This window comes from Vombatus ursinus, unplaced genomic scaffold (assembly GCF_900497805.2).
Source record: "Vombatus ursinus unplaced genomic scaffold, bare-nosed wombat genome assembly UNPS02014794.1, whole genome shotgun sequence".
NCBI classification, from domain to species: domain Eukaryota; kingdom Metazoa; phylum Chordata; class Mammalia; order Diprotodontia; family Vombatidae; genus Vombatus; species Vombatus ursinus.
Window position 1 is genome coordinate 3,568,465 of NW_020954572.1, and position 16,404 is coordinate 3,584,868.

General features: G+C 37.9%; 3 protein-coding genes across 8 annotated transcripts in view; 2 read left to right on the forward strand and 1 right to left on the reverse strand.

The window, feature by feature from the left end:
* The window catches only part of CPSF2 (cleavage and polyadenylation specific factor 2), a 47,184-nt gene extending 31,214 nt beyond the window's left edge, over positions 1–15,970 (reverse strand). Inside the window, exon 1 of one of the 2 annotated variants that reach the window (XM_027869972.1) lies at positions 15,892–15,970. The gene's annotated coding sequence lies outside the window, so the exon portion shown is untranslated. Of the gene's footprint in view, positions 1–2,203; positions 2,225–15,891 lie in introns of those variants that run through there. The other variant, XM_027869971.1, reaches the window with a different exon arrangement.
* Positions 496–8,375, forward strand: NDUFB1 (NADH:ubiquinone oxidoreductase subunit B1). Of its 2 annotated transcripts, XM_027869973.1 has the most exons (4): positions 496–600; positions 6,476–6,620; positions 7,448–7,565; positions 8,278–8,365. In XM_027869973.1, the coding sequence occupies exons 2-4, from the start codon at positions 6,481–6,483 to the stop codon at positions 8,290–8,292; spliced, it is 273 nt and encodes a 90-aa protein (XP_027725774.1). In that variant the 5' UTR covers positions 496–600; positions 6,476–6,480; the 3' UTR covers positions 8,293–8,365. The 2 variants fall into 2 exon arrangements, with proteins under 2 accessions (XP_027725774.1, XP_027725775.1); XM_027869974.1 differs by lacking the exon at positions 7,448–7,565 and having other exon boundaries at positions 8,278–8,375.
* Positions 15,971–16,253: 283 nt separating the features above from the next.
* ATXN3 (ataxin 3) overlaps positions 16,254–16,404 on the forward strand; it is a 35,758-nt gene continuing 35,607 nt past the window's right edge. For 3 of the 4 annotated variants that reach the window (XR_003569810.1, XM_027869950.1, XM_027869952.1), the window contains exon 1: positions 16,254–16,328. Coding sequence is in view for 2 of the 4 variants with exons in the window: in XM_027869950.1 (XP_027725751.1) it covers positions 16,305–16,328 (24 nt within the window). In the remaining 2 variants the exon portion in view is untranslated. The remainder of the gene's footprint in view (positions 16,329–16,404) is intronic. The other variant, XM_027869951.1, reaches the window with a different exon arrangement.

Below are 16,404 nucleotides of genomic sequence, written 5' to 3' on the forward strand. Positions count from 1 at the left end.
TTCCAGGTTGGCTCTAGATCTACTAGGCCCATGGTGCCTCTGGAACATCACATAATTATGATTGTGTCCTCACAACAACCCTGGAGGTTGATACAAAATTATAGCCATTTTGCAGATAAGTAATTTGAGGCCAAGAAAGCTAAAATGACTTGATCATAGACATAGCTAGTGTCAGGAATGGGCTTTGAACCTGGATATTTCCTGACTCCCAAGTCCAGTGTTCTTACACCAAGCTGCTTCTCATAGAATAATCATATTTAGAACACAACCTAGTGGTCAGTACATGACAACTTGTGGTTTTTCAAAACTTCTAACTCTGATGTAAACATTATGTTCCACAAGGCATATTGTAGTCATGCGGCCTTTTTTTGGTAAATGATGATCACAAGTTATAACTCCAGAATTGTAACTTGATTTTTTGTTTTGTTTTAGGCAATTGGGGTTAAGTGACTTGCCCAGGGTCACACAGCTAGTAAGTGTCAAGTGCTGGTCTGAGACCAAATTTGAATTCAGGTCCTTCTGACTCCAGGGCCAGTGCTCTATCCACAGCACCACCTAGCTGCCCCAAGAATTGTAACTTGAGTTGTGACATTCCAGCAGGTAAGGGCTATAAAGTTACTCAGTTTATATAAAAGTAATATAGATAAGTTAGGAGTACTTTAGATAGTGATAGCCTATTGATTGTATTTGAGAATGTTGCCATATACATGAGTTTTAAAAGTTAGAAGTAGGAACTGTTTAGAAGTAAAAGTTTTGTGGATCAGTCAGAATTTGCAGAGAGGCAGGAGAAAGTCTCCACGTTGGGAGTTTCTTATATGAAGGAAATCATATTTCTGGACCACCCTCCTAACACCCCTCCCACCCCCCAAAAAAAGAAAAAGAAAATGCCTTGGTCCAGTGGTTGGGAAACAAGGATCAGAAAGGATCCAGCCATAGGCTTCTTGAATACTTGAAATTTTCACCCTTAAATCCTTCTGTTCCTTTGACCTTCTGCCATTACTGCACTGCACAATTTTAACCATAGTTAACTCATAGCATATAGGAATTACCTCTTCTCTTTCTACTTCTGACCTGCCAGACATGGAGGAAATTATGAAATCCTCTCAACCTGGGTCCATTGCAGTTTATACTTTCTAATCTCAACTGAAATCCCACTGCTCCATAGGAATCCTTTTATTGATGTCTTATTGACCATTACATTTCCCATAAAGGTAATTTCAGATGTTCCTTAAGTGCCCAATTCATCCCATCCCACCTTATTCTCATCAATTGATTTTGCCTTCCACTGTCTGGAGAAGACTGAGGTCATCCAATATGAAATCCCTTATCTTGGTGTAATGAAAGGATCACTGTGTTTGGAGTCAGAAGGCCTGGGTTTGAATCCTGATGGCTACTTAATTCTTGGAAATTTCACTTAAAATCTTAGCCTTAGTTCCTCTTCTGTAAAAGGAAGTGGTTTGACTACCTGATATTTACAATCCATTCCAGCTTTAAATGTTACGATTCTATGAGTGTCCCCCTATTTCAGAGGCGTCAAACATACCAGGCAATCCTGAGTGCTGCCTGAATCAGATTGAAATGTAATTGGGAAATATCTTAACAAAATAAATAAAAATACAATAGAACATAGATGATATTAACATGTGGTTTTCTAAGTCAGTATGCTGCCCCACAGGGATTATGGTCCCATTTTTGAGTTTGACATCTCTGCTGTAAATCTCCTGTCTTCAGCCATTTCCCCCTTTCCTTATCTATAATATAAGAGGAAAACATGGCCCTCCTTTTTGAAGCTAACCCCGCTACTTGTACCCTTAATCTCAAAAGGAGTCTTTGATATGACCATGCTCATCAATCAGACCTTCCTTCATGTATCACCATTCTCTCCTTTCAATGGCCTCTTTCCCTTAGCCTACATTCTTAGATCTCTAGATCTTTAAAAAAAAAAAAAAAAAATTCTTTATAAGCAGCTAAGAGATGCCATAGATAAATTGCTGAGACTGGCCTCGGGAAGACCCAAATTCAAATTTGGCCTCACACACATGTGGGCAGGCCATTTTATCTGTTTTCCTCAACTGTAAAATAGAGATAACAGCACATACTTCAAAGGGTTATTGTGAGGATCAGGTGAGATATTTGTAAAGCACTTAGCACAGTGCCTGACACATAGTACTTATTCCTTACTCTTCCTCTTGACCCTGCTTACCTCTTCAAGCTATCTTCTCTCTCTTCTCCTTTACTGCCAAACCTGTAGAAAGAATAATCAGGATTTATTGCTTCACCACACACTTGCTTAAACTCTGCCTCTATCCCTATACTGAAGCACCACTCTCTAGGACCACTAATGATTTTATTGCTAAATGCAATGGCTTTTTCCCATCTTCATCCTCCTTGACTTCTCCATGGCATTTGGAAAAAGAAGCACTCCTTGATAACTTCTTCATTGACATTTAAGGTGGCCTCTTCTTGCTTGAGAGTTATCTTCTCTTTTTGCCTGGTTTCTTTTCTTCCTCCTGACCCTTTAGTATATATTTCCCTCAAATTTTCCCCTTGGCCCTTATCTTTTCTCTCTACCTTCTGTCTGTTGGTGATCTCGTGTACTCCCATGATTTTATTAGTAACTTTATGCAAATGAATCCCAAATCTCTATCTTCTTCATTCCCAACCTTCCCCTACAGTCTTAGTCCCATATGTCTGCTGTATATTTCATTGCGAATTACCCTGCCAGCACCTCAAATTGAACATGTCCAAAATAATACTCCTTGATTTTCTCTCTTCTCCTTACCTTATTTGTTTCTATTAGTGCCAGTTTCCTGGTCACCCAGCTATCTATCTTTATATGCTCAGTACCTAGCACAAGTGCCTTGCATGTGTTAGGTATTTAATAAATGGTTAGTTTAACTTAACTGGACTTTAGGCTTCCCTGGGTATGAGTTCTTCCTCATAGCCATTTCATTTAAATATTACCATACTTTATCCTTATCATCTTCCCCCCCCCTTCTTCTCTCATTGTTACTAATGCTGAATTTTTCACATTGAATCCCTTTCTTCCTTTTACCCTGTCTCATACCATTCCAGACACTAAAAGTACATTTTCTACGGTTTGTTTACAGAGGAAAAAAGAAGATATAGATACCAAAGAAAATAAAATTATACCAAAGTAAGCTAACTAGAACTATAAATAAAAGAAAACTACTTGGTCCCTAAATAGTTGATACTTAAATTTCTTGAGCTATTCTGTCTAGTCACAATTCCTTGACCCTAGCTTGGATCTTTATTATGATTCCCTTCAGAATGAATCATTTATTCCTCCTCATATCCCCAAGATGATCATATCTTCTATACTAGAACATTCCAAAGATTATTTTGGGATTCATCCACTGAGTAATAACAACAAGCAACACTTACATAGTGCTTTGTGTTTATAAAGCACTTTGCATGCATTATCTCATTTGAGCCTCACAAAACAATCTTTAAATTATTTTTATCCTCATTTTACATTTGAGGAAAGCCAGAAAGCATTGAAAGGAGAATTGAGCCTGAGTCTTAATAAGTCTGATACTATTTCCACCATTTCACACTATGGATTAAACTTTTTAGTCTGTGTTATAAATGCCTGGTTCACTCTCAGTCAATCAAAAAGATTCCTGAATGTGGATTTTTGGTATTTTCCCCCTTTTAAAAAAGAGAGCTCCTAATAAGAAAATCCCTCTACCAATGCAGATCTTATGAGTCTTAGAGTGTTTCCTGGGTAAGGTTAAATGATTTGCCTAAGATCATACTACAAGGATGTGTTAAAAGTTAGGGCTTAAGCCTATGCCTTCCTTACTCCCAGATGGTGTAGAAGCTCAGTTAAAAGAATTAAAGGAAGAAATAAGGATAGACATTACAATTCTCAGAATTTAAAAAAGAAAAATACAACCAGTTATTTAGAACATAGAAAGCCATAGAAAATCTCACTAAAGCAGTGGACAGTGAAAAAGGTTGGTCTTCCAGAAAAATAGGATGAAACAAATGCCCAGCTGTGATTGTATCACTCATTCCAACCTCATCATTCAACCAAAACTACTCTCTCCAGTGATAGCTAATAGCCTTTTCCAATTTTCATCCATCTTGACCTCTCTGCACCCTTTGACACTTGTCAGTCCCTCTCCTCTTTGATTATCTCTCTAAATTGTATGAATTTGTGCATATTTTACATCCCCAACTAGATCATAAGCTCCTTGAAGGCAAGGACTATGTTCTTAATCATCTTTGTATTCCATTCAAAACACAACAGGGTGTTCTTCACACAGCAGTTACTCAGTAAATGTTTGCTGAATTCATTCATCCCAGAGAGTTTTTAATGATTTATCCAAAGGAGTATAGGATTTAGAGATAGAAAGGGTCTTCCTTACAGATGATCTTCTTCCACCAGCCTCTTTTTGCAGCAATGGAAAATGGCCTCACAGTGTAAGTCACTTACGCAGGTCACGCGACTAGCTTAGTTGAATCACAGAATTTAGAGCTGGAAGGAACTTCAGAAATCCTTTAGTCTAACTAACCCCTTCATTTTATAGATGTGGAAACTGAGACCCTGATAGATGAAATGATTGACTTAAGGTACTAGAGATGGTATGCACCAGTTAGGATTCTCACCCAGGTTTTCTGACTCCAAATCCATTTCTCTTTTTTTCATTTTTCATTATTACACACTGACTTCTGCATATTCCTTCTTAATCACAGTATATAACTAAGCATAATTTGGTTTCTTCCTTTAAAAAAAAGATAAGAAAACTCCAATAATTAGTTTTGTAGTCCATTTAGAAGAAATTGATGTTTTATTAATAGCTCGCTGGTCAAGGTAGAATGGAAAGATTACTGGCTATGGGAGCTGAGTATCTGATACAATTCATATCCTACCTCTCACTGTCTGTGTAACTTTGAGCAAGTCACTTGACCTTCCTAGTTCTCAGTTTCCTCCTTTGTAAAATGAGAGTTGCACAAGAGGGCCTTTGAAGCCCCTTCCAGCTCTAAAACTACTCTTCCTCCCTGAAATTCTTTACAATGAAATCTGAATTTAGGACCTGGTTTCAGTCTTTGTAAAGAGGTTTTTGTATTAATTTGTAAAATCTATTGAAAAACCCTATTTTGCAGATTTCTCTAGCATTAGCATTGGTATGGATATTGGAAATGAGTATTTCTCTATCTTCTTTAGTATTGCAGTTAGCATCTTTTTTTAAGATACTGAGGTCAGCTATTCTGACCTCCTTGCTAATAAGTTTTTTTTATTATGTTTACACTTTTTTTAGTAGTCAGTTAATAATATTTGATAGATTTACCAAGAAGTTTGTTTCAATAGATGTAATAGTAGTGCTTTTGACCTTGGATTAAAAAATAAGTTACAAAATCTAAAATAATTCTAAATGAATTTTATAAGGTGGATTAATTTGCCAGGAATAGCTTCCATTTTGAAGATAGGGAAAGGGAGAAACAGTGTTATAAAGCCTTTTTATCTTAACTCGTGGGTGAATGAGGAGACTGGAAACAAAACTCAAGAAACCAACTCCTAGACAGGTCCATAGTTGCATTTGGGGCTGAAAATGGGTACAGATATGCTGGAAAACATTGTAGAGTTATGCAAATGCCCATATTCTTTGACTCAGAGATTCTACTGCTAGACATATACCCTCAAAGACACAGCAGATAAAAAAGAAAGGTTCCTTATACACCAAAATAGTTATCAAAGTATTTTTTGTAGTTGCAGGGAACTGGGAAACAAAGTGATTGGGGAATGGCTAAACAAATTGTGATTCATAAATATCAAGAAATACTACTGTGCCTAAAAAAAGGAAAAAGTATGATTAATACAAAGAAGCATGGAAAGATTTGCACGAACAGTGAATTAAACAGAGCCAGGAGAATAATATACACAATGACTAGAACAATGTATAAGGAAACAACCACCACCACAAAACAATTAAAACAGATTGCTGGGGGAAAATAAATCAACTGTAAGATCCTTGTGATTAGGAATTTTTTATTTATTATATTCCTATCACCAGTGCCTAGGACAGTGCCTGGAACATAATATATACTTAAATGTTTTTTTGATTGACTTTTTTTTTCCCTAAAAAGAAATCAACTTGCACACTAGTCCATACTACTACTACCCTTTATCTTCATCATGAATTTTAGACACTATATATCATGTAATGTTGAGGAACTTGTATTCTCCTCAGTGCCTAATACAATTCCATACCCATACATAAATTCAACACTAACTATTGAATGAATCAATTAATGAAGCCCAAAGAATGAAAACAAGTTGGAAGTTTAAAGTGAACTTCAGTATTCATATTTAACCCTTCTCTTCCACTAAACACTTTCTTCCTATTTTAGGTGAGGTTTTAAAGAGTTCTCACAATCAAATATCTCTATCTTGTTAAGCCTTTTTCTCTCCCCCTACTCCTGTTTTTTGTTTTGTTTTTTTTTAAAGCAATCATGGTGAATTTGATTCAGGCCGTGCGTGACCACTGGGTTCATATTCTGGTACCAATGGGATTTTTCATTGGTTATTATCTAGACAAGAAGAGTGATGAAAAACTAACTACTTTCCGGAATAAGAGCATGTTATTTAAAAGGTTGGTTTATATACTTGTTTTCTAAACCTTCTGTTAACTGACTGTTTTATTATTTTTTATAGTACTGAGTTAACCAATAGTGTTCTGCAGTCAGCATAAAATAAACATAAGTTATTACATCCCATTTGGAATCTCATTAAAATGCTATCACCTAAAAAAATGCTCTTACAATAAATTTGGTAAGGCATATCAACAAAATAAAGACAGCAGTTCTTGTATTTCAAAAGTTCAGTTATTATTAAGTTACTTGGAACTTGGAACACATTTTCCCATAAGAACATTGTTGTTTGGGTTTTTGCACCACCTCAGGAAAATTGATTTCGCCCATACTTCAGAGATCTATGACTTTGCCAGTGTCGGTACTTCTTCCAGTAATGCATCTCAAAACCCCTTTATGAATTAGGAGACAATGTGAGAGTTGCTATGGCTTAAAAATTCATCACCATATTCTCAACCAAGAGATGAGTCTTAGATGAAAATCTTCATACTGGAAGCCCTTAGGACCCCAAGGTCATTTCCATGTCATGATGAAGTACCAGTAGAACACTCCACCTATAGTAATGATGATGCTTTTGTGTATTTTGTATTTTTCAAACCAGTTTCTCATTTGATCTGTAATATAGCTAAAATAATACTAATAGTAGTCCTAAAAGTTTAGTCTAAGTCCCTCCTAGCCCTGAAAAGAAAGGTTTGCACATCAGGTGCAAAGGTTGGGAGGGGTGGCTTAGGCAGATGTATAGACTAACATTTGCAGATGTAACTAGTTTCTCTGGTAGGTTATTAGCAGGGAAAGGTTCCAGCAGCAGGATGCTCATATGTGGTTACAGGTCAAGTATTCCTAAGTCAAGAAGCTGTCTATACTTTGTGTTGAGCTGGTTGCTGTACCTCAAGAAATACATAGTGGAGCTGGAGAAGGTCCAGAGAAGCACACCCAAAAAGATCAAGGTGATAGAGCCTTCCATATGAAGTCAGATTAAAAAAGAAATTGGGATTTTCTTAGCCTAGGAAAAATGCTGAGAATTTGAGAGAAATGAATAAAATCATGAAAGATAAGGATGAAATGTATACATTTCAGAATACTGGACAAAACATCTTGAATGAGAACTTACATTTATATAGCATTTTACTATTAGCAAGGAGGTTAGAATAGTTGATCTCAGTATCTTAAAAAATGAAAAATAAAGACAAAAATCTAATTTGACTAGGTTTTTCCCCTTTTTCCTGCTACTTTCATGTAGATTGTACATCATTTACATTGATATGCCTTTAGTTTTAACTGAGAAGGTATCATAAAAACAAGGATTACCATATTTTGAATATGTTATAAAGTCATAAGATCACAGTTTGGAGTTAAAGGAACCTTAGAGATCATCTAGTCCAATCCTCTCATTTTACACACAAAGAAATTGAGGCCCACAGAGGTTAAGGGACTTGACAGAGCTCACATAAAGTCTAGCAAGTAACAGTCAGAATTTGAACTGGGTCCTCTAACTACAAATCTACTTCTCTTTCCATTACACTAATGTCTCATAAAATACAGTCAAATTAACAAAATAAAAAATAGTAAGTTAGCCTTCTTTTAACTTTCTTTTTTCCTCTCACAAAAATTGTTTCTTAAATGTTTGTCTTTTACCCCTCTTTTTTTCCTTCTACACAGGGAACTGAAACCTGATGAAGAAGTTACCTGGAAATGAAGGCTTTGGCTGACTTGAGAAATTTTCAGGTTAAATAAAATTTTATGAAAGAAATGAAAAATGCTTTTATTGTTTTTACTTAGGAAATTATGTTGTCCTAATTGTGATGAGTTCCTATTTCAAATGAAGAGAGTTAACAAGCCACTAAAAAAAAATTCATTCATTTGTTCAGATAGATTTTTTTGTGGAGGACCTCCAAAGGACACAGGACTTGATTTGCAGTTCCTATTTAACTCTCTATTGTTTTTACATTTTGAAAACAATCAAATTCTGTTCACAAATTTTTATGAAACTTTTCATTTTAAAACAAGATATTTAATTTCAAAAGAAACAGTAAAACCACACAGTTAATCCTTAAAAAAAAGAAATGATGCTGTGCTTTGGCAGATAAATTTTAAATCTTCATTATATGGTTTTAACTTAAAATAGAAGACGAGGCTTTTAAGAATTTTCCTTTGCTCTAATTATATGAAGGTGGACTGATGATTAATACTTTAAAAAATATTAATTTTAAAGTATGTAACCAAATAGTGCAAAACTAATATCAGAAACAAATAGGAAAAGAGAGCTACTGTTTCAGTGACATTGAAATTAGGGCAAAAACTCCCTATCATGGTATATTTTCTAGAAATAAACTATTAAATGCCAGGGCATATAAAATTGGTTTCTCTTCTGACTCAGTCATCCATCTTCTTATCATACAATGTACAGCTCAGTTCCTTGCTCGAACCAAAGAATATAATTTAGTAAAGTCAACTGAATTAAATTAAAACAATGCTTGAAGTGATATTCCCTAATTACTTCTGTAATATATTGTCAGTTCTCTAATCAGGTCATTATAGGGATATCAAAATTGCTAGAGTGAAAAATAGGGCAACTCAGTGGTGCAGTGGAATCTTGCCTTAGACACTAGCTATGTAACCCTGGACTAGTCACTTAACCCTGTTTGCTTCAGTTTCCTCATCTGTAAAATGAGTTGGAGAAGGAAATGTCAAACCACTTCAGTATCTCTGCCAAGAAAACCCTAAAAGGGGTCATGAAGAGTTAACATGATTGAAACAACTGAACAGAGTAAAAAATACATTTCTCAAAAAAGGTATGGAAAGTTTATTTTAAATTCCATTAAATTATACCTTGGCTCTGAATCTAAGGAAATGAATACTAACTTATATTTACATGGAAAATTTCCAATAAGTTGAAAACATTTTTTCTTATTCATCCTCATAACAATTCTGTGGGAAAAATCAGGAGATAAATATTTTACAAAGAGAATAACTGAGGCATTAATGTGCCCCTGGTCACATTGGAAATATGACACAGGTATATCTACTAGAAATCAGTTTAATAAGCTCTCTCTCAAGAGCAATTTGGAACTATGCCCAAAGGGCTATAAAACTGCATAACCTTTGATCCAGCAATACCACTACTAAGTCTGTATCTCAAAGAGATCATAAAAAAGGGAAAAGGATCCACACGTACAAAAATATAGCAGCTCTTTTTGTGGTGGCAAAGAATTGGAAATTGAGGGGATGCCCATCAGTTGGGGAATGGCTGAACAAGTTGTGGTATATAAATGTACTGGAATACTATTGTGCTATAAGAAATGATGAGCAGGTGGATTTCAGAAAAATCTGGAAAGACATGAACCTATGCTGAGTGAAGTGAGCAGAACCAAGAGAACACTAGGCACGGTAACAGCAATACTGTGCAATGACCAACTTTGATAGACTTAGCTCTTCTCAGCAATGCAATGATCTAAGACAATTCCAGAAGACTCATGATGGAAAATGCTATCCACATCCACAGTAAGAGCTATATAGAGTCTGAATGCAGATCAAAGCATGCTGTTTTCTCTCTTTTCTTTCTTGTTTTTCCCTTTTGTTCTGATTCTTCCTTCAATCATGACTAATGAGGAAATATGTGTAATGGATTGTACGTGTATAACCTATATCAGATTGCATGCCTTCTTGGAGAAAGAGGGGAGGGAGAAAAAAATTTAGAGCTCAAAATCTTATAAAGGTGAATGTTGAAAACTATCTTTACATGTAATTGGAAAAGATAAAATATTATTAAGTGGGGGGAAAAAAGCTCTTTAAGATGAGTGTTTCAAGACTTAGAACAAGTTTAACCTTAAGTATCCAGTCCCATACTGTTTCTCCCTCCTGTAAACTTCTGGAATACTGTTCTATCAATCAAACAACAAATGTTGATATAGATTACACTTAATGTGTTAGAGTTTACAAAGTTATATATACATTTGATCCTCACAAGCAACCTTAAAGTAGAGGGAATTAAAAGGATATTGCTAGTTCTCCAAATTTAAAGCAGATAATCTAAGAAGAATCCTCAATTTCCTGTCTTTATTCCTCATGTCACCTCTCCGTTCAAAGAAATATACTCAGTCCTCTAATCTCTCGACTTGCATCCTACTGCATCCTTGACCCTATTTACTCCTACCTTGTCTTGAACTTTGCTCCAGCAATCAACCTCTTTTCATTTGGCTTCTCATCATTTGCTTGCAAACAAATCTCTCAAGTGCTTACAAACAACAACAAAAACCTTCCTTTTGACCCTTCTGACCCACCCTTCCCTGCTAAATTTAATGAAAAATTTAGCTGTGCCCAATGCCTCTACTTCCTCACTGGGCACTGTCTTTAATCCCTTGAAATATTTCCCCACCACTACCACTGTCTCACTACCAAAACTGCTTTCTCAAAAGTTGCCAATGATTTCTTTCTTGATCACCAAATCCTATGGTTTCACCCTCTACATCTTTTGACATTGCTGAATACCCCTTCCAAATGAATATGCTTTCTTACCTAAGCTTCAGAGACAGTACACTCTGGAAGTAGTTATTAAACCTCTAGAAGTGTGTGTGTGTGTGATGGATCTCACCCCAATTTTATTGAAAGTCATCAAAATATTTTTAAAACAAGTTCAAGGACCCCAAGTTATGTACCCCTGCAGCTATAACCTCCAGAGCTCTGCCTCCTTTGTGTCCACATACACACACCCCTTTCTATTCTCCTCTGCTACTCATTAGCAATCTCATTCACACCATTTCTCTGCATTCTCTCCCAAATCCTATAGCTCAAGGCCTTCCATCTCCCACTGCCCATCAGTCTTCACCAAAGTGTCTCACCAGCACCCCAATCCTAGTATGTCCCAAACCCGGTTTTATCTTATTTCTAATAAGGCTCCTCCATCTGACTTCACTATTTTTTATTAGTGGTGGCACCATTTATTTTTAATGCTTCCCTATTCTTTACACCTCAGTTACCAAGTCCTGTCCATTCCTTCTCAGGCTACCTCCCGTCTCCCTCTTTTCCTACTGCCTTCACTTTAGTAGAGACAGCCCTTGTTACCACCTACATGGGTTATTAAAATAATTTTCATGCCTTTGTTCTCTCTCCTCTTCAATACATCATACTGCTTCTAGAAAAATCTATTATGCCTATATTGTTTATGTCATTGCAGAAATCTTCAGTGGCTGCTAAGTAGAATTCAAACCCCTTAGCTAAGGAATTCAAAGTCCTCCATGATCCAGGACTACTCATCTTTCCAGTCTTATCTCAGTACTCTCACATGGTATTTCAGCCAAACCATCTATTTTCTATTTCCCAAATATGCCCTGCATGTTCATATTTGGGGGGAGGGGTGGTTATTCATGCGCTTCTCTATGCCTGGATACTATCTATGTCCAAAATTCCCCTGTTGAAAAACTACCAATTTTTTTAAGCCCAATTCAAATGCCACTTGTCTCACAAAGCCTTGTCACTAACAGCTTTCCCTCCCATGGCTTTCACAAAGTTCTTTGTTTTGCAATTCCCTAATGTACCACTTCAATGTTGTAAATGACCCATGATCTCGTTAATGTGGATAGTACCTCCAACACTGCAGATCAAAACCTATCTGTGCCTGTCCATCCTGTGTGACTGCTGTCCCATGTTCTCCCATAAGTCTGCCACAGGAGGATTATTTAAAGTTCTAGGGTTCTTTCCTGGGTTCCCTTAATATGGCAAAGATACCAGTGATGACTTCAGGCTATCCATTGGTTATCTCTTGCTCCCACCATGTGACTAACTCATTTTCTTTGAACATACACTTCTTTGATACCTCTACACAATTATAAACCCCATCTAGGCAGGGACCATGTCATATCTAAATTTGGTATCACTCCTCAACAAAGTGCTCTACAAACAGCTGGTGTTTAATACATGTTGGTTAACTGCTTGAATATTTCCACTCTAAAGATAAGGAAACTGAGGCTCAGAGGCTGCCGTAGCTACAAGGCTAGTTAAATGGTGGAGCTGGGACTCCAAAGTCATTGTTCCTTCCCTGTATTACCAATAAGAAGAAGAATATAAAATGTCTTAAAGTTGTTCCTATTGGAGGGGACTTTACAGCAATTATGTAGTTGTTTTAAGAAAGATGAAGAGACTGGACAAAAAAATGACTTGCATATGTTCCCACAGTGAATTAATGGCACAGCTGACACCACAACCCAGGTTTCCTGAGGTCAGTCGCTCTCTCCAACTTAAAACTGCCTGTTTAGTTGTCAGATTCTATAGTCAATAAGTGCATTGGGCTCAGACAAGAGCAAAACCACTGTTAAGCTAAACCAGGACAGCTGGTGGCAAGTGGAAAGAGTGTTTCACCTGGAGTCAGAAAGACCTGAGTTCAAATCCTCTCTCAGATGCTTACTAGCTGTGTGACCCTGGGAAAATCACTTAACCTGTCTGCCTCAGTTTCCTAATCTGTAAAATGCGGATAATAATAGCACCTACCTCTCAAGGTTGCTGTTGTGAGGATCAAATAAAATAATATTTGTAAAGCCTTTTCAAACCTATAAAGCACCATAGAAATGCTAGTTGTTAATAGCAGTAGTAATATAAACGTTTCATGGAAGAAGTTAGGTCTTTTCTGGCACTGCCTAGCTGTGCTTTTTAACTTTTGACGTATCTCTGTTTTGCCTCCTCCTCTAAATTATCAAGCAGAAATAGTTTTTAACTGAATAAACATTGTCTGTATGTATTTACTACAGCTCTCACAACAGTGCTATGCATAGAACAAGCACAATATTTGAGTAAATGCCTAGCTGGTTTCATTTGGGGGTGTTTTATTACTGACTGACACCTCTAAAGGGGAATCAGTTCACAGGGTCATAGACCTGGAGCTGGAAGTGGACCTCATCATCTAATTCGATCCCTTCAGGAAACTGAGGAGCAGAGAAGTTAAATGACTTATCCAAGGTCACAAGGGACAGTGACAGAGTCTGGATTTGAACTTGGGCCCCAAGACTCCTTGAGAAAAATAAGATTTCTTATTCCAGAACCCTGCAAAGACTTCTTACAGTGTAAAGCTAACTACTCCCCTACTCACAAACTTCCAGCAGCACATTGTAGTCTCTGGGGTGAAATACAAACTTCTCAACCTGGTATTTAGGGCATTCCACAATCTAATCCCAACTTCAATCAACAAACCTGTATTAAGTGCCTGCTCTATGCTAATGAGCTAGGGATGCAAAGACAAAGGTGAAACAGTCTCTGCCCCAAAGAGCTTATATTCTAACAGGAGATAACTAGAACATGTACTGGTATATATCAAGACACGAACAAAACAAACACAAGGTAACCTTGGAAGAAAAGGTACCAGCAGCTGGGGAGGACCAGGAAAGGCCTCCTGCAGAAGGTGGTGCTCGAGCTGAGTCTTGAAAGAAACCAAGGACTCCCAAAAGGTAGACATGAGGAGGGATGGAATTCCAGGCACGGGAAAACAGCCAGTACAAAAGCATGGAAACAGGAAACCATAGAAAGAAGGTGGAAAGGGGCCAGGTTCTAGTGACATTTATATGCTAAACAGAGGAGTTTCTATTTGATCAGAAAGGTAATTTAGTGTTTATCAGGTAGGGGCACGGTCAGATCTATGCTTTACAAAAATAATTTTAGCTGCTTTGTGAAGAATGGGTTGGGGGGAGAGAAATTTGGGACAGAGATCCAAGCTACTGCCATTTTTTAGGCAACAGGTCTAGTAGGGTAGTTGCTGTGTGAATGAAAAGAAAGAAGATGTATTTGTGGCAACAAAAACAACAAGATTTGGCAACTTTTCAGCCTTGTTTTATATTACTTCCCCATCACTTTGGCCCAGTTGGACTACTTGATGTTCTCTAACCAAACATTGCACCTAATACCACAAACATTCAAAAGGAGGACACTCAATGAACTCCCTCCTACCTTATTTTCTTTGAATCCGTATCTTCTTTCAAGGCTTACCACAAGTTCCTCCTCTTTGAAGCAGTCCTTAAACCTTTATGAAGTGAATGAATGTTCTCTTCCTCCTCAAATTACCACCTGCTTACATATTCTGCATGAAAAATATGTAACTACTGAGGCAGTTAGGTGAAGTGGATGGAGTACTGGATTTGGAATCACAAAGACCTGATTTCAAATCCTGCCTCAAACACTTACTAGCTGGGTGAACTTAGGCAAGTTAGGCTGCAAATGGAAATAATAGCACTTACCTCCCACAGTCGGGTGAGGATCAAATGATATAATATATACAAAGTACTTTAAAACCTTAAAACTCTAGGTAGCTCAATGGATAGAACTGAAATCTGGAAAACCTGAGTTCAAATTTAGCCTCATGTACTTAATAGTCCTGTGACCCTGGGAAAGTAGTTAAACTACAACTGTAAAATGGAGATGATAATAGCACCTACCTCCTAGGGTTGTTGTGGGGATCAAATGAAATACTATTTGGAAACCACCTGGCACAGTGCTTGACCCATAGTGTGTTCTTAATAAATGCTAGTTTCCCTTTCTTTCTACATGATATATCTTCAGTAGAAAGTAAACTCCTTGAAGACAGGAATATAGTAGGTGCTTAATAAATGGTTACTGCAATAAATTTAGTTTAAAATACATATACATTTCATTTAGCTAGGGCAAAACGATGAAATTGCTTATTTCTAGGTTTGGCTTATGCTAACTTATTTCTTCTGGTTTATATTGTGCGATGCCACTCAAAATGAGACGTCTTAAAATTTACAGGAAGTAGTGTACTTGTGTGTAATGTATGTATACATATATCTGTATGTGTAATAGTGTCCCAAAAGTTCAAAGTCCTTTGGGACAACCAGTCTAGTATATATTATTACTTTAACACAAAAAATTGTGTTCTGTATATATGTATGTATTTATACACACACATATATGCACACAAAAATCGATGTATCATCTACCTATGCAATAAAATAGTTACCTATGTTATATTTAGCTCCTTGCTAACACAAGCATGAATTTCTCAACACATCTTCTGAGTTTCTGAGTCAGGGCTGAAGTTTAAGTCTTCTGACTGCACACTCAGTCCTCCCCTCCCTACGCCACGTTTCCTACCCCTCGTAAAAGAGCTAGCACAGGCTCGCACTGTGGAGGTGGCAGGGGAAGAAGCCTTCAGAACCCCGGGATTCGGGCTTCAGTTTTCTCCTCTGTAAAACGAAGGCTATAGGACCAAAGGATTTCTACGGCCCCTCCCCTGCAGGCTCTAAATCCTAAGATCCTGAAAGGTTAAGGACCCACCTGGCCCGTCTGGACCCAGCTCAGTCAAACGATAGAGAAGAGCCTGCGGCGCCAGAACCGGTCCAGAAGGGATGCTACAGGCGGCAGGAACGCGATCTGCCGGGCCGGAAACCCCGTCTGGGCGGGGCGGGGCAGCTCCGCGACGGTCACGTGGGAGATTACGCCAAGGGAAGGGCTCTTCGCGGACCCGCTCCCTCCTTCCCAGCCACCCCGCGCCCCCTCTCCTGCTTCTCACATGACTCGGATCTCCTGCGTTTGATTGGTCAGCGTCAGGGGCACGTGGGCGGGGTGCGGTGGAGCAGGTTGGGCTTGGGCGTGGGGGTGGGGATGGGGACAGAGCTGGGGCGGGGGGCGGGGGGAGGGGCTGGAGGGGGGTGGTTCGACGCGGGTCCGTTGGCTCCAGACAAATAAACATGGAGTCCATCTTCCACGAGAAAGTAAGTGTCCGAGGATCTGTAGGGCGCCCTTCCCACCTTGGGCGGTGCGGGAGGAGAAGGGTGTCCTAGGTTCTCC